We start from the raw sequence: 27,599 nt of genomic DNA on the forward strand, positions 1-27,599 counted from the left end.
GTTGAGGTCTAATTCTTGAAAACTCCAAATTCATAGTTGGACAGATTTGAATTTACATTGAATAGAAAAAAAATGGAGTATGGATTCGCGTTCCAGACAAACATAACTTAAAGCAGAAGCAGAAGTACTAATTAAATTATAGTTTCTTTATTTTGTAACAACTTCCACCATTTCAATGGTGGTAACATTTATTTCAGGACACATGCAATAGTTCATGTGTACTTCAAAATAATGTTAAACAAATGTATCACTTATACTTAAAATGATGGTGGCTGTGCCAGGAGCCTGTGACTCATGCCTTTAGTCATAGCTACTCAGGAGGCTGAGATCTGAGGATCATGGTTCAATGTCAGCCCAGGTAGAAAAGTTTGTGAGACTCTTTATGTCCAATAAACTACTCAAAAATAAAAATTAAGGTAGTTGTTAAGGTTTGTGCTTGCCATTCATCGTGTTCTTTGCTTTGTAGCGTTTCCAGAATGGGTAGAACATATCAATGACACAGAGGTTGACATAGGCAGTGATCTCTACTGGCCTTGCATAGCTACCGGAAAACCCATCCCTACCATCCGATGGCTGAAAAATGGATATGCGGTATGTACAGGAGTCCTTATTCAGGAAACATTTGAGGGTGATTACAAGATAAATAGAGCAGGAATGCCAAAAACGTATGGCGTACTTTATAATACAAAGGTTTCGTTAACCATTTTTTTTAAAAAAAGCAAGCAAGAATCTAAATATTAAATATCTTGAGTTTAAACAACTTCCTGTGATCTTATCTTCACCTTCTCTCTTTCTCTTTCTCTCTCCTTATTTTTTCCTTTGTTCCACTTTGTTCCCCTTCTTTTTACTCATCCATCTCCACTTGCCTGCTATTGCCCTCCTTTTTCTTGCCTCTGTTTCCCTGAACCTCACAGAAACAGAGGTTAAGAGTGACCCCCTAAGTCCTACCTTTAGCTCTGGGGACAAGTAGCTTCTCTATCTTCTCCCTGTAATTTCCCAGCTGGCCCCAGAGGAACAAAGATGGAGCCTCAGCTCTGTAAGATGAATAGAACAAGAGCCACTGGGCATGGTAAGTGGGCTTTTCTTCCCCCATGCCATGAAAATCTCACTGTGCATTTTAGGTGAACAGTAGGAAAGATGAAAAAAACAAGCCCCAAACCTACAAGAAAGCCATTTTTTAATTCAAGTTCATCAAGACTATTTGATTTTCATCCATTCCAGTACCATAAAGGGGAGCTGCGACTCTACGATGTGACTTTTGACAATGCTGGCATGTATCAGTGCATTGCAGAAAACACTTATGGAGCCATCTACGCCAATGCTGAGCTGAAGATTCTGGGTCAGTGTCATTTCTGATTTCTCTTCAACGTGCCTCCCGCAAACCACAAGAGCAAAAGATGATAGAGTACTCAGAGATCACCTTGAGTTGAATTTGATTTTTATTTTTGTTGTACCAGTCCTAGGGCTTCAATTCAAGGCCTGGGCACTCTCCCTGAGCTTTTTGGCTAAAGGCTAGAATTCTACCACTTGAGCCACAGCTCTATTTCCAGCTTTTTTCTGTTTTGATAGTTATTTAGAGATAAGAGTTTCATGGACTTTCCTCCCCTGGGCTGGCTTTGAACCACACACTGTTCCTTAGCTTTTTTCACTTAAGGCTGGTGTTTTGCCACTGAGCCTTACCTCCACTCTGGCTAAAGTACTGTAACTCTTTAAAATTTTCTTTTGTTCTTTGAAGATTCTCAGTGCATGTACTTAGAATGAAAGCAATAGTTGGTTAAATTGCATTGTTTAAATATATTTTAATTTAATTAATTCCTTTTGTGCCAGGGCTAGGTTTAAACTCAGAGCCTGGGTGTCGTTCCTCAGCCTTTTTCACTCAAGGCTGACACTTTATCACTCTACTTCCAGCTTTTCTTTTTCTAGTTAATTGGAGATAAAATTCTCATGCTTAGGCTGGCTTTGAACCACAATCCTCAGATCTCAATCTCCTCAATTGCTGGAATTACCTGACTTTATTTTTAAGAAGATGAACTGTGTAGTCATTTTGAGTTAACATGGAATATCATGTTCTTTCAGCATCTTAAAATGGTAAAGCAAAACTTACATATTGATGGATTGATGGACTGATTGATGTTTGTGGTACGGGGATCAAACCCCAGTCTTTGTCCATACTAGGCACGTACTCTACCTCTGAGCTATGCTTTCTGCTCTTGACCACTTGGGGGGGGGCAGGGAGGGCCATCCTAGGACTTGAATTCAAGGTCTGGGTGCTGTCCCTGAGCTTTTTCTCTCAAGTTCAATGCTCTACTACTTGAGCTACAGCTCCACTTCTGTCTTGGGGGCTAGTTTATTGGAGATAAGAATCTCATAGTCTTTCCTGCCCAAGCTGGCTTCAAACTCCAGCCCTAAGATCTCAGTCTCCTAGTAACCAGTAGCAACCTGCCCTTGTACCACATTTGACAAGTTTTTCCTTTCTAATATCTGTCAGTGAATACTGACTGCAAAGTTACATGGAAGTGAAGACTAATAGTAAAATATGCATATAATCCAGGCTCCTGTAAGGTTCCCCTCTTTGGGGCTTTCCTCCTCCCTGGACTTAATATCTTATAATTACTAATCAAAAACTCCAACCACCAGGAAATGGAAACAAGAGATTTTTTTTTCTTCGTTGCTGTTTTGTTTTGTTCTTATGTTTTGTTGTTCATTTATCTGCCTTTGGGGGGGTGGGTAAGAGGGGGGTACAGAAATAGAGGGACAAAAGGTGAACAAACATAGCAGTGGTACGCACTAGAAACTATGTTGAAAATGAACCATACAACTTGTGGGTGAGGCTGGGAGGAACAAGTTGGGAGAGAGCAAGGGATGGAGTGACATTGTCCAGAAAGAAATGTACTCAATACCTGACTTATATAACTGTAACCCTTCTGTACACTATTTTTATAATAACAATAAAATGAAATTAAAAACTCCAGCCAGACACAGAGACAGTGCCTAGGCCCTGAGTTCAAGTCCCAGTACTGGCATTTACCAAAACTAAAAAAAGAATGGGGGCTGGGAAGGTAGCTCAGTGGTAGAACGCTTGCCTTGCATGCATGAGGCCCTAGGTTCAATTCCTCAGTACCTCATAAGCAGAAAAAAGCCAGAAGTGGCTCTGGCTCAAGTGGGAGAGTGCTAGCCTTGAGCTAAAGAGCTGAGGGACAGCGCCAGGCCCAGAGTTCAGGCCCACGACCGACCAGAAAAAAAAAAAAAAAAAGGAAAGTTGGGTTCATTAGTAAAAAGAAAAACTTACTCATTTGTTTTCCTTTGTAGCTTTGGCTCCAACTTTTGAATTCAATCCAATGAAGAAGAAGCTTCTGGCTGCTAAAGGAGGAAGGGTGATCATTGAGTGTAAGCCCAAAGCCGCACCAAAACCTAAGTTTTCCTGGAGCAAAGGAACAGAATGGCTTGTCAACAGCAGTAGGTCAGTTCTGAAATGAAAGACATCTAATTGACATTAATCACAAATGGGAGGTTTATTCTGTAGAAGACATGTTTGCATACTATTAATCTAATTATTTCCTCCAACTTTTCTTCATAGGCTTTACTGTCATAAAATGAACAGAGGGGCTGGGAAGGTGGCTCTATGGTAGAGCGCTTGCCTTGCATGCCTGAGGCCCTAGGTTCGATTCCTCAGCACCACATAAGCAAAAAAGAAAAGAAGCCGGAAGTGGCGCTGTGGCTCAAGTGGTAGAATGCTAGCCTTTAGCTGAAGAACTGAGGGACAGCGCCCAGGCCCAGAGTTCAGGCCCCATGACCAGAACCCCCCCACCCCCAGCCTCCAAAAAAAAAAAAAAAAAGAACAGAAATACTCGTTCATCCAAACCAGTAACTATTCAAGTTACGGTTAAGTTTTCAGGATGTGTATTGTGTATGTGTGCATGTCTGTCTGTGTTTGTGTGTCTATGTCTGTGTCTGTGCCTGTGTATGTGTGAATGAGTTTTGAGGCCTACGCACTGTCCTTTAGGTTTTTCTGTCAATGCTGGCACTCTACCACTTGAGCCATACCTTCACTTCTAGCTTTTTGGTTATTCATTGGTGGTAAGGGCTTTTCCTGCCCAGGCTGGCTTTTAACCAGGACTAACAGCAAGATTGTGTAACTTGTAAGAAATTTAGAAAATGGAAGCACAGAGCTATCTGTAAATTGCTTAAGTCCACATAGCTAATAAACAATGGGGAATGAAACAAGATTTTTCTTCCTTTGTCCTTAACAAAGGCATTGATAACCATTCATGTTTGTATAATTTTACACAAGTAACCTACTATGTATTTTGGTAGGAAAACACAGCGGTAATTTCAAAACTAACGTATCTTCCCATGTTCTAAAATCAATAGTTGTTCTCACCTGTATCCCAACAATTAGACTATCTGCCAATATTTTGGTGGGATTCTACCACTTGAGCCACATCTCCAGCCTGTCCTGACATTTTGTTGGTTTATTTATTTATTTACTTACTTACTTTCTTATTTATGTATTTATTATGTGCTTGTCCTAAGGCCTGAACTCAGGGTCTGGATGAGCTTGTTTTGCTCATGGCTATTACTCTGTCACTTAAGTCATGACTTTATTTTGGACTTTTTGTTGGAAATAAATTTGTTGGAGATATGAGTCTTATAGACTTTCCTGCTCTGGCTAGCTTCAAATCATTATTTCTTTTGATAACTCAGCCTTCTGAGTAGTGAAGATTACAGGCATGAGCCTTTATTTGCTTGTTAGACTTTCTTTAATATAGGCTATACATTTGTATGTTTTGCATACACTCTCAAAGATAATTTGAAGTTTTGGAAATGACATACTTAGGAAAAGTAAAATCCACTACCCCACTCTTGTAATCCTAGCTACCCATGAGGCTGAGATCTGAGGATGATAGTTCAAAGCCAATGTCAGCAGGAAAGTCCATGAGACTCTTATCTCCAATCAATAATAAAAAATAGACAGAAGTAGAGCTGTGGGTCAAGTTGTAGAGTGCCAGCTTTGAATGAAAAAAAGCTAAGGAGACTGTAACCAGGCCCTGAGTTCAAGTGCCAGTATGGGCACACACACGCATACACATACAGAGTAAAATCCAGTGGGAAACAATACAATCTAAATATGAGAAGCTATATTAATAAAGCAGTTTTTTTTGTTTTTAGCACCTTACAAAGTATGAACAGAAATATGGAAAAGGTGCAACATAAAAGATTAAGAAATTCCCAGAGGAATTGCTGTTACAGAAGCTGTTACTAAGGGAGAATCTAAAAAAAATATTTCTTCAAAAGTTTCTTTAAAAATGTGTATATTTTTCGGTAGCAGTAGAGTGACAGTCTGTCCTAACTTCCAAATATGAAGTCTTGAGGTTATATTTCTAAAATAACTGGGTTCATTGCTTTCAGGCCTGTAACCTGTGGGATCTTGTTACGTAGTGGTTTAAGTCACATTTTATGATAGGATGTGGAAAACCACTTGCTTCATTAAGGCAAATGTGGTCCATTAATTTAAAAAGGGAGGGGACAATGGTGGCTCATGCCTGTAATCCTAGCTTCTCAAGAGGCTGAAATCTGAGGATTACGGTTCAAAGCCAGCCCAGGCAAAAAAGTCCATGGGACTCTGATCTCCAATTCACCACCAGAAAACCAGAAGTGGAGCTGTGGCTCAAGTGGTAGAGAGCTAACCTTGAGCACAAAGAAGCTCAGGGACAGTGCCCAGGCCTTGAGTTCAAGTCTCATGACCAACCAAAAAAAGAAAAAAAAAAAAAAGACTTCCTGAAAGCCTGCACTATGATTAACATCTGCCTACTTAGTGTCTTTAAGCAAATAATTATTTGTTATAAGGAATATGCAGCTATTATTACATGCCACCATGCAGTGTCCTGGTCCTTGGTCCCATCTTGGATCCGATACTTTAATTTAGTCCTTTCATGGCTATTTGATTGATTATAGCGAAGAGAATATTCATGGCCAAAGGAATTTCATCTTGTATGTTGTGTGTTGACCATTTTCATACCTTCTATGGAATGTATGAAATTTGTTTAATATATTTTTGGCAATATATGATCTGTAATTTTTTCATCCTCCCCTCCTCTTCTTCCTCCTCCTCCTCCTCCTTTTTTTTCTCTCTCCCTTCCTTCCTCTCTCCCTCTCCCTCTCTCATTTTCCTGAGCATTTTTACTCAAGGTTGGCTGGCACTCTACTACTTGAATCACAGCTCCACTTCTGTCTTTTTTGGTGGTTAATCGTAGGTAAGAGTCTCATGGACTTTATTGCTTAGGCTGGCTTTGAACCACGATTCTCAGATCTCAGCCTCCTAAGTAGCTAGTATTACAGGTGTGAGCCACCAGCACCCAGCCATATCAGTATTTTTTTTTTTTTTAACAGTGATTTGACTTTTGTGATACCAGATCCTGCTTAGGAGTTTTGGATAGATCTAATCTATTAATATCCCTCCTGGGAATGCAAAACCTTCTCCACTTTCCCCCTTCATTGGAGGGCATATGTTCACAGCCTGGTCCTTTCCCTCCTCCTTGCATAGCATTTTCCTAATTAAAATTTCAATCTTTCCAGGCGCTGGTAGTTCACACCTGTAATCCTAGCTACTCAGGAGGCTGAGATCTGAGGATCCCTTCAAAGCCAGCCTGGACAGAAAAGTTTGTGAGATTCTTATTTCCAATAAACCACTCAGAAAAGTGGAAGTGGCTCTGTAGCTCAAGTAGTAGAATGCTAGCCTTGAGCTAAAGAACTGAGGGACAGTGCCCAGGCCCAGAGTTCAAGTCCCATGACCACCACCACCAACAAAAAATTCAATCAATACAGGCTGACCATTACAGGAACTCTATTTTTATAATGCTTCCTTGATGTAAAAATTTAATTTGTTATTAATTTAAGCATTTTGGTCTCCCATTAATATTATGCAAAGAAAGAATACATCAAGATGATTAGCTTTTGGAAAGACCAAGGAAAAAATACAATTCTAGTGTTGAGTGAAAATCAAGGATAGCATATTGTATACAAATTAGCTTTATGTGGTTGTATGTGTCAGTACTGGGGCTTGAACTCAAGGCTTGGGTGCTATCCCTAAGCTTTTTTCTCAAGGATGGCACTTGAACCATACATAGCTCCCCTTCTGGCTTTTTGCTAATTAATATGGAGTTAAGAGTCTCATGGATTCTCTTCAGGCTGGGTTTGAACCAGGTTCTATTCCCAACATTACCTCATGCACAAAAGGTGCCTTAGCAAAGGATTCTGGATTTTTAAATTATTATTATTATCTTTAAGTAGTTGTACAAGGGGGTTTCGATGCAACATGTCAGTTGATGAGTACAATGCATCTTGAGCCATGTCGCCCTTTCCATCATTCTTCCCCATCTCCCCCAACTCCACCCCTCCCCTCAAGTTACCTGCTTCCATTTTCTTTTTTTTCCATTTTCTTATCTGTACATTGAATATGATAATTGCATTCTCCCATCCTTCCTCTTTCCATTCATCTACTCTCCAAGAGGATTTGTAAGGGCAAATTTAAATCATGGAACAGAAGTAATTGAAACTGATTTCATTTCCTACAAAAAATAGTGGAGTCAGCAGTTTTGTCTTGGGAAAAGTTGGGAGTATTTTGCACTTAGGATCTGTAATGTATGCCTTTCAGTCTGTTTCTGTCTTTCTTCTTTGTTGTTGAAAAAAATTATCCAACGCTACTCACAGTGGGGAGATTTTACAACAAAACATATAGTATTGCAGGAGTTCCTTAACTTTCCTTTGTTTTCTTGCGTGTTGAATGTAGCTCACTATGTATGTATGCATATGACTAATCAGACTGCATAGATGCAGTCTTAACTGTCCCTGTTCCTGTCCTTGCTACAATGAAATAGCTTATGAAATTTTTAAAAAGGATCTTCTAGTAGTGATGCTAATGCATTCCACCTGGTGGCTCATGCCTTTAATCTTAGCTACTTAAGAGGCTGAGATCTGAAGATGGCAATTTGAAGCTAGCCAGGCAAGAAACTGCATGAAACTTGTAATCTCTATTTAACCAGCTAAATGCTGAATGTGGAATTACGGCTCAAGTGGCAAGCACCAGCCTTGAGCAAAATAACTCAGGGGCAATGCCTCCAGGAACAGCTGCGCACACGCACGCGCGCGCGTGCACACACAAACACACACACACACACACACACAAAATTAGTAGTGAGGTATGGCTGAAATGGTAGAATGCCTTCCTGAGTTGTGCCAGCCCTCGATTTTAAACCCCAGTCTCACTAAAGTGTTTGTGATATAAGGCAAACAATATTAAAGTGTTTTGTGTTTTGTTAGATTAATTTTGTGACTGATGGATGTTTCCATTTCAATAGAGTCCTGATTTGGGAAGATGGGAGCTTGGAAATCAATAACATTACAAGGAATGATGGCGGTGTCTACACGTGCTTCGCAGAGAATAACAGAGGGAAAGCTAACAGCACGGGCACCCTTGTAATCACAGGTAAGAAACCATCCCAAAGTGAAATCTGCTGGGCCTTAACTTCCAAGGGACTGACAGACAAGTGACTCAGGACTGAGACAGGACCCATTTCAAAAGGTTTCTGGGGAAATGTGTTTTGCGATGAGATTTCTTGAAGAGTTTAGATGCCAAATATCAAATCCCTCTGCAGAAACAAATCACAGTACATGGGCTTTGATTCTTCGAGTGCAGTAAGTAATAGGACAACTGTCTTCCATTTAAAAATGTCTAGATCCCACGCGGATCATCCTGGCTCCCATTAACGCTGATATCACGGTTGGAGAGAATGCCACCATGCAATGTGCAGCGTCCTTTGACCCCAGCCTCGACCTCACCTTCGTGTGGTCCTTCAACGGTTATGTGATTGATTTCAACAAGGAGAATGTGCACTACCAGAGGAACTTTATGGTATGTTTTCAGTTTTGTCATAGGATGTCCCAATGTTTGTGTGTCTGAATTAGGGCATCAATTAATTTGATCCTGTTTACTATGATTCCACTGGTTTTTATGTTTTTGTAGGTCTGAGCTTTGAACTTGGGACCTCATGCTTGCATGGCTTGCTTACTCACTGGTGCTGTACCTCTTGAGCCATACCTGCAGCCCTTCTTTTTGCTCCTCCCCTCCCTGCCCCTTCCCCCCTCTCAAACCTTAACTCAAAATACAGACTTGAGCTATTAGAACCCAGTTTCATTAAGAAAAAAGAACTTTCATGAGACTAAAAATCATGTAAAATGGTTGTTGTAGTCCCTTTTATATTTTGTTCTGATACTCCTACTGAATATTTCTGAAGAGACTTGTAAATTGTTTAAATTATACTTTATTTCAATTTGTATTCTATTATCTTTAAGTAGTTATACAAAGGAGGTAGCAATCAACATGTCATCTTGATGACATCTCGTCACTCTTTCCACATTTCCCCTCCCCTTCCCCACCCAGCCCCTTTCCTCAATGTTCTCTTAATTTTATAGGATATACATTGAATATTATGACTGTATTCTCCCCCTTCCTCTTTTTATTTGAGAGACATATAAATCTTGAGTTTTGATTGTGATTTTTTTTCCTTTGGCTGGTATGATTTTGGTGGGGTTTTGTCCAACATTAGTGAACAGCCAGCATCTTTAACAATGTAGTTGTTCTTCAGATTGTGTGTGTGTGTGTGTGTGTGTGTGTGTACATTTTTGTCATTCCTGGGGTTTGAACTCAGGACTTGGGAACCTCGGTGCTGTTGTGAGCTTTTGTGAGCTCAAAGCTAGCACTCTACTACTTTGAGCCATGGCTCCACTTCTGGTTTTCTGGTGGTTAATTAGAGATAAGAGTCTCACAGACTTTTCCTGCAGGGCTGACTTTGAACCTCAGATCTCAGCCTCCTAAGTAGCTAGGATTATAAGCATGAGCCACCATCACCCAGCTCAGATTATATTTTTTAAAGAAGATAGTATTCCATATTTTTTCAGCTTAAGAAAAAGGATAGACTAGACAAAGATTTTTTTTTCAAAAAATATATGAGAGAGGAAGTCAGAAATTTGCTGTGACTGGTGGGAAAGGGGAAAAGAGAGGAAGAGAGAGAATCTTAGGAGGATTGATTGATCAAGATGCACTGTATACATAAATGCACATGTTAAATTGAAACTTCCTCATACAACCATTGGTAGATTTAAAAAATAATTAAAGACGAAGAATTTGAGTCAGGTGCCAGTGGTTCGCACAGGTAATCCTAGCTACTCAGAAGACAGAGATAGGGAGGACTGTGGTTCAAAGCCAGCCAGGAGAGAAAAGTCCATGAGACCCTTTTGTCCATTTAACCGCTATAAAACTGGACTGGAGGCATGGCTCAAGTAGTAGAGCATCAGCCAAGTAGGCAAATGTGATTTAGGCCCTGAGTTCAAACTCCAGTACTGCCTCCATAAATAAACAAAGCAACTTTTGAATATATATATATATATATATATATATATATATATGTAGTTGTTGGTGTAATAAATAACTTTCATCTGGAAGTATGACAAGCATAGTTTATGCCATATTTTTTGGTTATAGCAAAGCTCTATGTTAATAGATTTTTAGGACAAAAAAATTGCCCTAATTTACTGAATATTGTATATATTCTTTAAAATAATAGTTCATTATCTTGATTGGTGTAAATAACCATTGTAAAAAGAAAAGGCTAGGAAAAAAAGAAGAGGAAGTAAGGAAGGGAGTGAAAGAGAAAAAGGAAGGATGGAGAGAAGGGAGGATAAAAGTAAGGAAGGAAGGAGAGAAAGAGGGAGGGAGTGAAGCAGAGAAGAAGGAAGAGAGGGAGAAAGAGGAAGGGAGGAAGAAAGGGATGGGGGGAAAGGAAGGAAAGGAAGGGAGGGAGAAAATGGGGGAGAAAAGAAGGAAGGATGAAGGAAGAGAGGGAGGGAGAACATCAAGGGAAAGAGAAGGAAGGAGGGAGGGAGGGAGGGAAGGGAAGAAGAGTAGGAGGAAGGGACAGAAAACTGAAGGCCATGCCTCAAAATGAGAGAAAAATGATTGGAATACTAATTAAGAAATACCTACCAAGAAAATGAATTCCCTGGGTCGGTTTTTGCTAGTGAAGCTCCAGAGGTTTGGGAGCTGCCCCTCCATGGATACAGAGCAGGTTTCTGACCACAAGTGTCTCAGGATCCATCCACTCATTCTGCCAGTGATCCACCTGAATAGAAACGTGTTCACTCACCAAATACACAACAGCCTTCAGGGACATCCCTCATGCGTCCTGTTAGTTCCTCATGATCGATGGCTAGATAGGTAAGAGCAGTTCTCTTCATTCAGGAAACTCAAGTCAGATAAGAATATGTATTTCAAGTAAACAACCAAGCTTAATTCTGTCTTTTGGACCTACTAAAGCCCCATTCTCCCTAGAGAAACCCCTGTTCTCCCCGTTCTCCCTTCCCCTTTTTTAAATTAGGCAAACTTCAAGGTCAGATTGCACTACTCAATATATTGTATCTCTGTTGTCTTTCTAGTCTGTCTGGAAGATTCTGGCATTCCTCTCAGGCTTTCACCCTGAAATAAAAATCTGTCTGACAAATCTATCTATCTATCTATCTATCTATCTATCTATCTATCTATCTATCTATCTCTATATATATCACATCAATAAAAAGCATCAGAAATGTTTGAGGTACCTATCCGATCATTGTCTGTGATTGCTCCTGGAGTAAATTACTACTTAGCGATGGCTGTTCCAGCCTCCTCCTAGCTACAGCTTAGGTGGTCATAGGGATAACAATTAGGGAACATGCATTTATCTTTTGCTCGAGATGGCATTGGCAGAAAGATCAAGGTGCATTTTCTTCAATAATGTTTCAATGATTTTCCTTAGTTCTGGAAACCGTTAAGTGAGTCACATTTATTTAAAACTGTGTTCCGGTCCCTTGATATTGACAAATATGGTAAGAGGCACTAGAACAAGTAAAATACAGTGCAATGCAAGACAGAGATCACCACCCAGCTAAAATAAACCAGAGACAACACTGTGAGGTTCACATTCAAATGAAATGTTTTGGAAGCTCTCCAACTAGCCATCCAACTGGTGTAATTACCATCATGTTTTAATAATCTCAACTCTTCAGATTAATATCAGAACCTAGAGGGATAAATAAAGATGATAAGATATCAAATTTAAATCTTTTTGACTTTTCATTTAGTATCAAAATATATTTGATAACCAAAAGTACTTTGATTTCAGCATGCTATGATTACATTTGACCACTAGATGGCAGCCATGTGAAAGTCTTCATATTTCAAGTCTTGTTCTAACTTGAATTTCACACTTTATGAAATTACATGTATGCAATCCAATTTATGAATAAATTGTGAGATATAGATAACTATTAATTTTTTCATAGAATTCTTTCCAACTATAGTCATATAATTTATCAAGAATAAAATAGCCACATTTTTAATGATGAGCATTTTTTTTTTCTTTTGTACTGTTCCTGGAGCTTGAACTCAGGGTCTGGGTGCTGTCCCTTAGCTTTTTACACTTAAGGCTAGCACTCTACCACTTGACCAACAGCTCCACTTCCAGACTTTTGGTGGTTAATTGGCAATATGAGTCTCATGAACTTTTCTGCCTGGCTGGCTTTGAACTGTAATTCTCAGATCTCAGCCTCTAGAGTAGTTAGGGTTACTAGTGTGAGCCACCATTACCAAGCTAAAATATGCATTTCTTTAAAAACATAAGTAAAAATAATATTGCCATTACATTTAATGAACCTACTTTATGTAAAATTCTTTTTTTTGAAATGTAACTTGTAATTCAAAGTCTAGGCTGTGATTACAAACTTAGCTTATAAGAACATATAATTAAATATCTATAGTTTACCTATCATGTCATTATTCCATTTAGTTAATAAAAATATGCTAAATATTGTATTGTTCTGTGACAATGGCTAGTAATATTTCACTTGAACCTGCATTTGTCCACAGAGAGATGTTAAAAATATACACATGAATCTAAAATACAATACAAAATGTACAGTAAGCCATTAAAGTAGTTTGTCTGCATTTATTTTATCTTGCTAAACTTATGTAGCAACTAATCATACACTTTTCAAATCTGATTATAAAGCAACTTGTGTTTTTATTCTCCAAGTCAGAGCTACTGGCTCCATTAGAGAAATATGGAAAGCAAGCCTGCTGCCAAGACTCACACCTGTAATACTAGCTATTCTTGAATAGCTTGAGGATTGAGGTTCAAAGCCAGCTCAGGTAGAAAAGGCTGAGAAACTCTATCTCCAAAATAACCAGCATCCTAGAAGCATGGTTCAGGTGATAGAGCACCATGCTTGAGCAAGAAAGCTGAACAAGCAAGAGCATAAAATTCTGAGTTAAAGCTCTGCCACCAGGGAAAAAAATATAAAAGGCAGTCATTTATTGAGAGAATTGATTTAGATTAAAACACCAAATTTTCTTTAAAGGACTTCAGAACTTCTCTTAAAATACATATTTATAATATATCACTTTATTCTTTCATGGTGGTATCTCATTTGTAGGAATTAGTTTTTAATAGCCACATTTTTAATGTCTATTTTGACAGTCATACTATTTGGTGGTAATCTTGTCAACGTCATTATTTTGGTTAACCTCTGAGTTTCTGAAACTTCCCAATTCTGTGATTGAAAGCACACATACATTTACATATATACATAGCAAAATAATAAGATAATAATAAGATAAAATAAATATATAATAAACTAGAAGACATAAAACAATGATATATAAATATGTAATTTATATTATGTTATATAATTTATATTATATTTATGTTAATTGATATTAACATATATGTAATTAATAGATGTATATAGAGAGTCTCTTTCACTCGCTTGTTTGCTTGCTTGCTCACTTTTTTGCTCAAGGCTGGCTCTCTACCATTTGAACCGCAGCTCACTTTTGGCTTTTAGCTGGCTAATTGGAGATAAGAAATTTTCTTACCAGGACTGGCTTTGAACTGTGATCCTCAGATTTCAGCCTCTGGAGTAGCTAGGATTACAGGCGTGAGCCACCAGCACCCAGCTGTATCTACTAAATTAACTCTCCTATAGTTGTTGGAAAAACTGAGAAGACAACTATCCAGTTCCTGATGGATTCTATAATCTTGTTTCTTGAGGCCTTCATGCTCCCTCAGTTCTGGCGAGTTGTGAGTCTTCTGCACTATTAGCAACGTTGGCAGCACATGTAGGTGTTAATGATAAAGTCCTTGGCAAGTCTTAGTGATCCTTTTAGGTCAGGAAGTGTGAATATTTCAGGTAGGGAGTTGTGAATTTGTTTGCAAATGGCACCATTCAAATTTAAATTTTTTTTATTTCCCAAAGCTTGTTTTGCTTTTTAAAGAAATATCAATTGCATATGTCACAAAGGTTGTTTTGACCTGACAAATCTGCTTTTCATACTAGAGGATGCTGTGATCCTGAGCAAAATACTTCTTTCTGAACAAGAAAAAAATCAAAAGGGAAAAATCAAGAGGCAGAGACAGGTACCAGTGAGTCACACTTTTAATCCCAAATACTCAAGAAGCAAGGATCCAGAGGATCACCATTTGAAGCTAGCCTCGACAGAAAACTCCTTGAAACTCTGTCTCCAAAATAACCAGCAAAAACCCAGGCTGGAGATGTGGCTTAAGTAGTAGAACACCAGTCTTGTGAGCAAGTCAAGCAAATTCAAGCCCCAATGCCAGCAACATTAGAAAGAGGAAGAATAACAATTCATTTAACATGAAACTGTCTTGAGTGATGGGCTAAAGGATTGGAGGATATAGTTTGACTATCAGAGTGGTTGAAGAAGCCCCAGCAGAGGATCCTGTAGTCCCTAAAATGGTCTAAGTCCTGTATCCCTTGTTCAGCCTGGATACATTTTGTTCTCCACAGATTTTGGCCAAGGATAAAGGTGTTTTGGGTTATTACACTGCTGGAATGTGATGTGGTTTTGGACTTGTGCATTTGTTTAGCACTGGTGCTTTAAAGCATCCTGAAATGCCCACATACAAGGAATTATAGAGCTTGAATTGTTTATTATAATCCAGATTAAGAAATACATCCAGTGAAAATGTAAGGAAAATTAGACGGAAATAAGCAATACCGGCCACTGAAAAGTTTGAAGCATTCTGTGTTGGAAATCAAAGCTGTTATTTTAAGCAGATGAGAGTGTTAAGGAAATAAGTAATTAGGAAGATAGATAAACATTTTCAAAATTATAAGTAGTACAGATTTATGTGCATTGTGAATGTGTGTGTGTGTGTGTGTGTGTGTGTGTGTGTGTGTGTGTGTGTGTGTATGCATGTGCCTCTCCTGGGACTTTAATTCAGATCCTCTCCCTCTCTGCTCTGCTTTTTTACACGAGGCTGGTGCTCTGCCACTTGAGCCACATCTCCACTATGTTTTGCTTGTTAATTGGAGATCAGAGTCTGTCTGCCTGGGCTGGTCTCAAACAGTGATCCTCACACCTTAGGGTTATAGATGTGGGCTGCCGGTGACTGGCTATGCATTGTGAAGTTTTAAACCCTTACGTTTTGATGAACACTAGAAAAGAAGAAGAAAATAAAAGCATATTTGCCTTTTCTAATTATCTATCCTCCTCCACCTCATCATCATAATTCTCTCTCTTTATCTCTCCCATCAAACCCTTGAAAACAAATTACTGACATCACAGCCCATAAGCAACTTAAGACAGTCTCTTACATGATCACAAACTATTTTCCTACACCACACAACTGACACAAACTGTCTTAATTTAGCTAATATCCAGGTGTTAGCTTAAGAACTATGTATGTCATCATGATTGTCTGAATCTCACTGTAGGGGTGTCCCACATCTGTAATCCTAGCTATTCAGGAGGCTGAGTTCTGGAAGACTGTGGTTCAAAGCTAGCCTGGATAGGAAAAAAAAGATCCATGAGACTCCATCTCTAATTAACCAGCACAAAGTAGAACTGGAGGCATGGCTCAGGTGGTAGAGCACCAGCCAAGAAAACAACCCAGGCAATTGTGTAACCCCAAGCTTAAATCCCTGGATCATCTCCCCACCCTAAATATTAAAAGAGTAAATATATTTATACATGCAAAGTGTCTATAGCAGCTCACCACCTAGGCAACCTTTCGTAAATATTTCCTTGTAGAGTTGATGGTAAGGCACTGACATTTGCAACTATGTACAGTATGTTTGTTATGCTGTTACAACTCTAACAAGCCAGAGGAAGGAGAGTTTTGTTTTCATGTGCATGGCATATAGCACACATATTTCATAATTTTTACTTATGTTTATAAAGTGTATACTTAAAAATATATGTATTTCTAACTAGGTGCCAGTGTCTCAGACCTGTAATCCTAGCTACTCAGGTAGCTAAGATCTGAGATCATGGTTCAAAGCCAGCCTGGACAGGAAAGTCTATGAGACTTTTATCCCAATTAACCATCAGAAAATCAGAAGTGGAGCTGTGGTTCAAGTGACAGAGCATTTGCCTTGAGCAAAAATGCTCAGGGACAGCACCCCGGCCCTAAGCTCAAGCCCCAAGACTGGCATATGTATGTTCTCTTTCAGCCTTCTCCCTGTATTTCCCGCCTTTCAGTGGGAAAAAAAAGTATGTCTTGTCTATATCATACAGCTTCTATATTATTATGATTAATGCAGTTTGTTAATAGAAACGAATTAATCATTTTATGTTCTGCATTTCATTCTGTCCTAAGTGTTGAGGGAAGGGAAAAGAGAAGAATAGGAATTTTTATATTGGAAGTCTTGATTTAAACTCAGGGCAACTTCAAAGTGGTTGACCACATATCCCCTTTGGAATATCCCTGAGTTCTGCTATCACAGTTTCCAGTATGTGATTCAACTCTCCTCTAAGGAAGGGAAGAATTTTGTAAGTGAGCCAAGCTGTGGTTTTTAGTGCAAATATAGAGCATTCGTATCTAATTTGTGGCTAAAATGTGCTGAGGTCCAGGCTCCTGACTCGCTTTGTAAGCGCTCGGTCAACCGCGGGGAACCTCAGCTTCTCCTGAGGTATGGAAAGTGCTAGCAGCATTTACAGAAATGTCAGAAAAGCTTTATTTTTTTTAAAAATAAAATTTTTGTACCAGTCCTGGGGCTTGAACTCTGGGCCTAGGTGCTGTCTCTGAGCTTTTATGTTTCAGGCTAGTAGTGCTCTGCCATTTGAGCTACAGCTCCACTTCTGGCTTTTTTGGTAGTTCATTGAAGATCAGAGTCTCATGGACTTTCCTTCCTCAGCTGGCTTTGAACTGCGATCCTCACATCTCAGCCTCCTGAGTAGGCAGGATTGCAGGCAGGTACTTGAATAGCTTCAGGAAAGCTTTTCAATGGACACAATTCTACCTGAAATGATATAGTATATTTTTCCCTTGCTCTTCTAGGAGGAGGACTTTTAGTATCACACCTTCACCAAATATAGAGCAAATGAAAATAGAAGTTGCGTATTACAATTTTTTGACATTAGCTCATCAGGACCTACCTAAGTTCTAATATTTAAAGCAGATCTGAGTTTAGAATGAACCTGAGCCTGGCACCAGTGGCTGACACCTGTAATCCTAGCTACTCAGGTTGCTGAGATCTGAGGATGGAGGTTCAATGTCCATGAGACCCTTAACTCAAATTAACCACCAAAAAATGCCAGAAGTGGAGCTGTGAGATCAAGTGTAAAAGCACCAGCCTTGAGCATAAAAGCTCAGGACAGTGCACGTACCCTGAGACCAGCACCAAAATAATATAGTTTGTTAATAGAAACTAGTTGATCACTTAAATGTTATTAATTAGAAATTATAAAGAGAGTTTATTGTGAAAATCCAATGAGTATAAATTTGATATATTTGGGGACATAAAATAATTTATGGTTTTTATTATATATGTTTCTATAGAAAGACTACATCATTCCTATCAGAATCAAATAAATACACATAGGGGAAGAATGTCCTGATAATTTAAGGACAGAAGGATAGTTATTTCATTAAAAATAATCCATATGTGGCATATAAGATTTTTAAAAGGCCAACCTGATACAGCAACTTGTTACTTAAGCCAGGTGCTGGTGGCTCACGCCTGTAATCCTAGCTACTGAGGAGGCTGAGATCTGAGGATCACGGTTCAAAGCCAGCCCAGGCAAGCAAGACTCTTATCTCCAATAAACCACTAAAAAACTGGAAGTGGCGCTATGGCTCAAATGGTAGAGCGCTCACCTTGAGCTGAAGAGCTGAGGGACAGCGTCCAACCCCGGAGTTCAAGTCCCACGACCGACCCCCCCCCAAAAACAACCTATTTCTTTGTGTATTATTATTATTATTAATGTTTTGTGCCAGTACTGTGGCTTGAACTCAGATCTTGGGTGCTGTCCCTTAGCTTTTTTACTCTGGTGGTCTACCACTTGAGCCACATCTCTACGTCTGGCTTTCCACTGATTAACGAGATAATAATGTCCCAGATTTTTCTGCCTAGGCTAGCTATGAACCATGATCCTCAGACCTCAGACTCTGGAGTAGTTACAACTACAGATATGAACCACCAGCACCCAACTTTCTGTTTTATTGTTGCTATTCTTTTCTTTTTTGTTGTTGTTGCTATTATTTTCTTACTGCAAAGTTGAGTAGCAAAATATATTTAATAGAAGTGATGCTTTATCTTATTTATTTGAGACAGAGTTTAGCAGCTGGATTATCTCTATTATTAGTAGATTTTTTAATTTTGCTTCCTTTTGTGGGGGATTGAATTCAGGTCCTTTTGCATGGTGATCACATCATATAACATAGAGCTACATCTGCAACTACTACAACAATTTGTCAGTTAAAAACATGAAGCATCCACAGTACCAAGTTCATTTAAAGAAATAATACCATAGAACTATGAGCTTTTCCTTTGTTTAGGGAAACTTTTTTTATCCTCACACACAACTATATTCTTTAATATAAAGGCTTGAAAAGTCTGTCTTGTCAATGGCTAGTAGTTCATGTGATTATTTTCTATCATTTTGTTTTCTCCTCACTAGAAAAATTACTTGGTTATGTGTGTGAATTAGTTGTCGTGCTAGTTCATATATAAAATCTTACTGTTTAAAAGTTTTTGTTATTGGTCATGGGGCTTAAATTCACAGTGTGGGCACTGTCCATGATATTTTTTATATTTTTTTATTGTGAAAATACTATACATGGGCAAGGTAATGAGTGCATTTCTTATCAAGCATTGTTGCCTCCTCCTTTGTTTCCCCTTCCCATCCCTTCCCATCTCCACCCTCCCCCCCAAGCCAATTATGTATAGTTTATTTTTGACATAACGTCTTGTACATCTCATTGTTGCAATGGGTCCACCTGCATCCCTATTTAAACAATTTGTTTTTCCCTTCCCCTCCACAAATTATACCAACATCAAATACTGTGGGGGAGGGACATACAAAGCAACAAAGAAATATCTTATAAATATGTTAGACACACTATCAAGAAAGAAGAAAACATTTGGGTCCAGAACTTGGGGTTTATTTCACCTAACATCAATTTATCTGACCATTTCTGCTTGTCTCAGACATATACTAGTTATTGCAAATAAGGGAAACCATAGGACCTAGGTTTCTTTGGGCCTGGCTTCCTTCACTTAAAGGCTAGCATTCTACCACTTTGAGCCATAGCTTAGGTGGTTAATTGAAGAGTCTCAGTAGTCTTTCCTGCCCAGACAGGCCTCAAACTGTAGTCCTCAGATCTCAGCTTCATGAGTAGCTAGAAATACAGGTGTGAGCCACCAGTATCCAGATTTTAAAGTTTTTTAAAATACATTTTAATATATAAGTTTGAATACATTCATGTAAAATTAAATACATAAATATAAAAAAGCATTTTTTCTCACTTTCTTAGATGAATTCCATTCAGTATGGTCTGAGGAATTTGGCCAGTTCCTTTACCCTCACTTCTTTGCAAAGTTGAAGGCATTGCCAAAATGCCTTCATTTCCATTTTTCACTAGGAGATGTGATTATACTTGTGGTTACAGTCTCTTACCAGAAGAGGTTGTACACTAAGTCAGTCATAGTGGAAGTCCAGGAGAAATATGAGGAACAGAGTCTCCATTGTTTTCTCCCCATGGAATCAAAACTCATCTCACCCTGTCAGCTTCGATGTGTGGCCATTTGTACAAAGTACTGCCAACCAGGGGGGCTGATGGTGGGCTGATTGCCCACATCATTAACCTCAACCTTCAGGTTCACTGATGCCATGTTACCCAGAGGCACAGTGCTGGTCCTTCTGGAAGGATCAGCCAGACTACAAGTATAGCTAACTCTCAGCCTATGTCACGTAGTTAGAACATCCAGTGGGACCTGACCCCTTGTCCTCAAGTAGCTCTTACTCTAAGCTTATTCAAGTGTAATTCAAGCTTCCCATCCTAAATTATGCTGTTAAACTATCCATCTCAACCCAAGATTCCAGCAAAGACATGAGAAAAACGTTTACCAATGTCTTTCCAGAAACAGAAGGCAAAACCTGACTTCTCTTGTGCCAAAGCCAAATTCTAACTATACAAATGGAATGAAAATCTTTAAGATTTCTTATATGACAAGAATGTACTTTTCATATATATATATATATATATATATATATATATGTTACTTTTTTCTTAAGCTTTTTACTTTTTTCTTGAAATCAGAGTACCAATAACTAGAAATATATTATTTATGGGTACTTGATCTAAAATATTTGGAAAGCAGTAGCTGATCTCAATTCAGCTATTTTATCTTAATCACTTCATTATCTAACCCCCCCAAAAAGAGAAATCTTGGGAAAGTATGACATATTGTCTGTTTAACTAAGCATTTTAGGTAATTTTAAGGGGCTATCATTGTATCAGGTTATATATATTTGGTAAACTAATTCTGATTGTGGCTAAAATTATTATTGTAATTATCTTAAGAGCCAATTCCCAAGTCTTAGTATATTCACTATAATTCCATCCCTGAACCTATACTGGTAATAACGTCATGGTCTTCAGATCCGTAGATATGTAATAGAGATTTATCTTGGGTTTATGTGAAACTAAGAGTCTGTCAGGAGTCTCATTTAATTAATTGATTAATTGGCTGATTTTTGTGCTGGCACTAAGGCTTGAACTCAGGGCCTTATGCTCTTGCTCAGCTTTTACTTCCTCAAAGCTGGCACCATGCCACTTGAGGCATACCTTTACTGCTGGCTTTTTGGTAATTAATAGGAGATAAGAGTCTCTCGGTCTTTTCTATCCAGATTGGCTTTCAGCTATGATCCTCAGATCTCCTAGTTAAGATTATATATGTGAGCCACTAGTGCCTGGTAGGGAGCATCACTTTAAACATACAATTGCACAAATATGTAATCACCCTTGAGATATGTAATATGATGTGACACAGGTTCAAGGTGCCATGATAAAGATAGATAGATAGATAGATAGATAGATAGATAGATAGATAGATAGATAGATAGATTCGATAGATTCGATAGATAGATTTGATAGATTCGATAGATTAGATAGACAGATAGATATAATGAGATGATTTGTTTAATCCAGAGAAAGCCTTGCCTGGGAAGATGGTTTGAATTGATGTTAGTGGGGTGGAATGTGAAGCATGTTGTTTTAGCTAAGGTGCTATAAGGAATCACAATTGCAAGAGATGAGACACCCTGGAGAATCATAGCAGAGAGAGAGGACAAGGTGAATTTATGAGTACCTTCTCCCCAAAGAACAGGGTATAAGGAAGATAGCAGTGCCAGGTGAGATGGCGTCTTGGGTAAACCAGAAGAATAGACACAAGTTGACTGTTAGGAAGCTTATGTATTTTATCTGAGAAAAGAGAATTTTTAAGTGTTTCAGGTTTTCGGTTCTGATTTTCCTTTATAGAAATGGGTGTATTGGCTGGGTGCTGTGACTCACACTTGTCATCCTAGCTACTCAGGAGGCTGAGATCTGAGGATCACAATTCAAAGCCATCCCAGGTTAATCTCCAATTAACCACTCAAAAACCAGAAGTGGAGCTGTGGCTCAAATTGGTAGAGCTCTCACCTTGAGCAAAAGAGCTCAGGGACAGCATCTAGGCCCTGAGTTCAAGCCCCATGACTGACCAAAAAAAAGGAAAGAAATGGGTGTGATGAGCACAGTTGCTGGTTTTTCTTTTGTTTTTCCTTTCTTCCTTCCTTTTTTTTTTTTTTTTTGTTGCCCATCCTAGGGCTTGAACTCAAGGCCTGGTTGCTCTCCCCAAGCTGCTTTTGCTCAAAGCACTAGCTAGAGCTAGTGCTCTACCACTTGTGCCACAGCCCCACGTCCGGCTTTTTTGATAGTTTAATGGACATAACAGTTTCACGGATTTTCCTGCCTGGGATGGCTTCCAACTGTGATTCTCAGATCTCAGCCTCCTCAAGTAGCCAGACCAAGGCATGAGGCACTGGCAACCTGTCACAGTTGCATTTATTTCAAAGATTATTCTAGCCAGATGTCTATGGCTCACACCTACAATCTTAGGCACCAAGAAGATTGAGACCTGGAGGATGATGATCTGAAGCCAGCCTGGGCAGAAAAGTCTTAAAGACTTCTTTCTCTATCTTACCAGCACAATGCCAGATGGCAGGCATGGCTCAAGTAGTAGAGTGCTAGCTCTGAGCAAGCAAGCTCAGTGAGCAGATAGGGACCTGAGTTCAGACTCTATATGATCCAACATTCATTAATTAAAGGCTAGTCTGGGCAATAAATACAACAGTACAAAGGAGCAGGTAGTGATCAAATAGCAGATGGAGGCCAGGTCAGGAGAGAGATATTGGTACTTTGGGTAAGGACAGAGGCAAAAGTGATGGAAAATGATGGACAGATTTAAGACTTAATGATGAAATTGTGAGGAAATTGAAAAGCAGGAGAGTTTAAGAATTGTCATTCCCCCACTTTTGGGCATTTACCCAAATTTTTACAAACAAGACCACACTAAAGCTACCAGCACAACTATGTTTATTGCAGCATTATTTACCATAGCTAAGATATGGAACCAACCCAGATGCCCCTCAGTAGATGAATGGATCAAGAAAATGTGGTATATATACACAATGGAATTCTATGTCTCCATCAGAAAGAATGACATTGCCCCATTTGTTAGGAAATGGAAAGACTTGGAAAAAATTATATTAAGTGAAGTAAGCCAAGCCCAAAAAAACATAGGTCCCATGGTTTCCCTTATTTGTAATATCTAGTATATGTATGAGTCAAGCGGAAAAGGTCAGATAATGTGATGTCAGGAAAATGAACCCTTAGATGTGTATTTTAATGTTTTTTTCTTTCATGCATGTGTTTCTAATGCATTTATAAGATTATCTCTTTGTTGCTTTGTATATCCCTCCCCCACAGTATAACCCCTGCTTTCACTATATTTGATGTCAGTATAACTTGTGGAGGAGATGGGGAAAAACCAGTTGTTTAAGGATACAGGTGGACCTGTTGCAACAATGAGAAGTACAAGTTGTCATGTCCAAAACTAGCTTTACAACGTCAGTGCGGGGGGGGGGGGGGAAGGGGGGGAAGGAGAAGGATTGGGATTGGGGGGGAGGGGGGAGGCTGGGAAGGGATGTGAAGGGTAAACAAAGGAGGAGGCTGCAATGCTTGGTAAGAAATGTACGCATTATCCTGCCCACGTAATTGTAACTCCTCTGTACAGTATGTTCACAAATAAAATAAAATTAAATTAAAAAAAAAAAGAATTGTCATTCCCATCTGTAATCCTAGCTATTCAGGAGGCTGAGATCTGAGGATCATAGTTTAAAGCCTTCTGGAGTAGGAAAGTTTATGAGACTCTGATCTCCAATAAGCCAACAAAAACGCAGAAGTGGAGCTATGGCTCAAGTTGTAGAGCACTAGCCTTGAGTGAATAAAGTGCAGAGACAGCACCTAAGCCCTGAGTTCAAATTTCAGGACTGGCATCCAAAAGAAAACAGTAGAATTGTATGTCACAAAAGTTTCTGGAGAAACCACAGCTGAACTAGAAAAAGCTAACTCTGTGGAAAAGAAGGTCAAGGCTTTGGGGAGGCTTAAAAAAGGGAGCGGAAGAGTTGGAGTCAAAATTAGAATTACAGGAGAAGCAAGAGGCAGAAATGGAATAACTAAACACAAAAAGCAAGGATCTGAGGACTAGGTATCATTGAAGTCCATGCAGCTATTAAAAGAATTTAAGTGACATACAATGAAGTAAAACCAATTTTTGTTTCAAGGGGATAAAATGAAAAGAAAGAGGAAGAGACAGTAGCAGGAACACCTGTTAGCAAGATGGAGGGCTTTTGGAAGAGATGAAGGGTATTAGAGACTCTCCATTAAACATGTGACTATAGATGGGCTCACGCCTGTAATCCTAGCTACTCAAGAGGTTGAGATATGAGGATCACGGTTCAAAGCCAGCCCAGGCAGGAAAGTCTGTGAGACTCTTATCTCCAGTTAACCACCTGAAAACCAGAAGTGGCACTATGGCTCAAGTAGTAGAGAGTATACCTTGAGCTGAAGAGCTCAGGGAGAGTGTCCAGGTCCAGAGTTCAAGTCCCAGGACCAACAAAACAAAACCAAAAATTAACAACAGGTGACTAGGAGGACTTTTGAGAACAGAAATATAGAAGGTCTGATACTTAAATATTTATTTGTTCTGCCTTGTAGGATACAGCCTGTTGCATCTACTTTTAAGTTTTGATAGGCCATCTTGTGAGGAAATACTTGGTGTTGGTATGTTTTAATGGTAAAACACAGGAAAGGGGTTTATTGTCTTGTCTGAAGCTGCTTGGTATGGTCAAAGAATGAATATATATAGACCAAGAGAAAGGCGGCTGAACAACAACAAAGTGCCTTCCCCTAATTCAAGAATTTGCAGAAGTATGAGAAAGTGTTTCCATATTAGGGAATCTTGACTTTAAGGGACAGGAAGACCCCAACAGACACTAAATAACCAAATATCTACCTGTGTGTTAACTGAGACCACCTAATATCAAAGAACAAGTTGTGTGTGTAGCCAACCAGCAAAGGACTTTTATTTTATTTTTATTTTATTTTTTCTAATATATATATTTTTTTATTGTGAAAATACTGTAGAGAGGGGTTACAATTACATGGGCAAGATAATGAGTACATTTCTTATCAAGCATTGTAGCCTCCTCCTTTGTTTCCCCTTCCCATCCTATCCTCCCCCCCACCCCCCACCCCAGTCCCTCCACCCAACCCTCCTCCCCCTCCCCCTACCAAAGTCAGCAAAGGACTTTCTGTGACTTTCTGTTAGGATCTCTTTCAACCATTTAAGCCAATATGCCCAGATTATAACTATCTGTTTATGTCTTTGCATGTGTCCATCTGTGCATGCGTGCATGAACGTGTGTGTGTGTGTGTGTGTGTGTGTGTGTGTGTGTGTGTGCGTGTGCAGTGCTAGGGCTTGAACTCAGGTCCTAGGTGCTATTCCTGAGCCTTTGTGCTCAAGGCTAGCGCTCTACCATACCTCCATTTTTAGTATTTTTCTGGTTATTTGGCAATAAGAGTGTCTTGGATTTGTCCGCCCAGGTTGAAACCTCTATCCACACTCTCATTTAGTGCCCAGATCATTAGACCTTCATGTTTTTCTTTAAAAGGTATCAATAATCTCAATAATAATAATAATAATAATAATAATCTCAATAATATCAATAATGAATAATCTTTTAACTTTCTCTCAGGATAATAAAATAATGTTCACAGAAATTATTTTTGTTATTAGAAAGGTTAAAGATACAAAGGCTAAGGGGAATTTAAATAGTTGATTTGGTCAATTTTCAGTTGAGAAACTGAAGCCCTGGTACCAGGATTTGAACTCAGGCCTCAGGCTTACTCAACTAGCATGCAAGGCTCAAGCTCTACCACCTGAGCCACATTTCCAGGCTGACATTTTGTTGGAGAACTGGAGATGGAGTCTCACAAATTTTTCTGCCCTGGCTAGCCTTGAACCATGGTCCTTCAAGTCTCAGCCCTTCTAAGTAGCTAGAATTATAGATGTGAGCCACAGGTGACCAGCTAAAACAAAAATTTTTTTCCAATGATGCTCATTTCCATAGGAAAAAAAAACACAGTCTTTGTATACTAAATGCCATAGAATTGGTGACAGAATTCTACTGACTGGAATGACTGCTCTCCTTCCCTAACAGCTGGATGCCAACGGGGAACTCCTCATCCGAAATGCCCAGCTCAAACACGCAGGAAGATACACGTGCACTGCCCAGACGATTGTAGACAATTCTTCAGCCTCAGCTGACCTTGTTGTGCGAGGTAAGGCACACGTACTTTCAGATTGAAAATCAAAAGACATCTGACATTCAGATTCACATCAAACAATCAGATAGATAGATAGATAGATAGATAGATAGATAGATAGATAGATAGATAGATAGATAGATAGAGAATTTATTTATGCTGGGCAAGCTTTAAAGAATGTTGGTTTTGTTGTTTTCTTCAGATCTTCTGGAAAATAAATGCCAAAGGTTTGTGCTTGAAAATTTAGGACTCATCCGTGTTCTCATTTCCTTCTAAGACTTTCTAGTGTTGACTGTTGTACTATTTCTTTTCTATTTTTGTGTGTGGATAGATATTGACTGTTAACGTGGCTCATCCTGACAGCACATGGTATATCTTTATGACTCTCATAAGAAGATAACTTATATACATATCCTGTGGTTATTCATTGCTTATTTTCAAACTACCCCAGCTATAGTTGTCCTTATAGAGGAAGTGAGGGGACCAAGGTGAGTTGGAGATACACTCTCTTTGCTGCTGGCATCTGTGTTGCTGAGTGGAATGTGGAACAGGACATAGAGTGCCTATTAACTGCCTTTTCTCTCATTGACTGTGGAGAAGACAATTCTTTTAAGCTTAGTTCCCAAGAGGTTGTATGCAATTCTTTCAGAATGTCTATGTTCTATTAGTCACCACTCCTCATTGCCAACTACCAATGTTCAAATGATTCACACATACACACACACACACGCATACACACATACACACACACACACACAGAGACTACTATGTCTCTATCTCTTCTGGGATTCATAGAATTTAGTATATGTCTCATATCTTTTTTTTTTGTTTTTTGGTGCCAGGGGCTTGAACTCAGGGATTGGTACTGTTTCTTAGCTTTTTTTTTTTTTTTTTTTTCTACTCAAGACTGGTGCTCTCCTACTAGAGCCATAGTTCCACTTCCAGCTTTTGGGTGGTTAATTGGAAACAAAAGTCTCACAGACTTGGCTGCTCAGGCTGGCTTTGAACTGTGCACCTCAGATCTCAGCCTCCTGAGTAGCTATAATTACATGAACTACCAGCATCTAGTCATCTCATCCTTTCTGTTGCCTAAGTCATATTGACCTTTTTGGCTCAAGTATTACTAACCTCAGAAATCTTTCCCTGATGTTCCAAATATGATTGCTATCTTCCAAAATTTCATAAATATTGAGACTTTCTCTGATGTGTTTTACGGTAATCTTTGTGTGAGCTATCTTTTGTACTGCTATAAAATTCATATTTGCATGTTCATTCATAAATACTGAATTGCCCTATCCTTTACATAGTTTTGTAGTTCTTTTCTCAATGTCA

The 27,599-nt window shown here is 39.0% G+C and overlaps 1 protein-coding gene across 7 annotated transcripts in view; it reads left to right on the forward strand.

Moving 5' to 3' along the window:
* Nucleotides 1-27,599, forward strand: part of Cntn1 (contactin 1) — a 297,750-nt gene that overhangs the window by 195,442 nt on the left and 74,709 nt on the right. For all 7 annotated transcript variants that reach the window (XM_070039080.1, XM_070039092.1, XM_070039094.1 and 4 more), the window contains 6 exons: nucleotides 467-591; nucleotides 1,222-1,339; nucleotides 3,310-3,460; nucleotides 8,358-8,485; nucleotides 8,736-8,911; nucleotides 26,162-26,282. In XM_070039080.1, the coding sequence (XP_069895181.1) occupies nucleotides 467-591; nucleotides 1,222-1,339; nucleotides 3,310-3,460; nucleotides 8,358-8,485; nucleotides 8,736-8,911; nucleotides 26,162-26,282 (819 nt within the window). The remainder of the gene's footprint in view (nucleotides 1-466; nucleotides 592-1,221; nucleotides 1,340-3,309; nucleotides 3,461-8,357; nucleotides 8,486-8,735; nucleotides 8,912-26,161; nucleotides 26,283-27,599) is intronic.

The sequence above is a fragment of the Dipodomys merriami genome, unplaced genomic scaffold, assembly GCF_024711535.1.
Source record: "Dipodomys merriami isolate MVZ:Mamm:240054 unplaced genomic scaffold, mDipMer1.0.p SCAF_10, whole genome shotgun sequence".
Taxonomy (NCBI): domain Eukaryota; kingdom Metazoa; phylum Chordata; class Mammalia; order Rodentia; family Heteromyidae; genus Dipodomys; species Dipodomys merriami.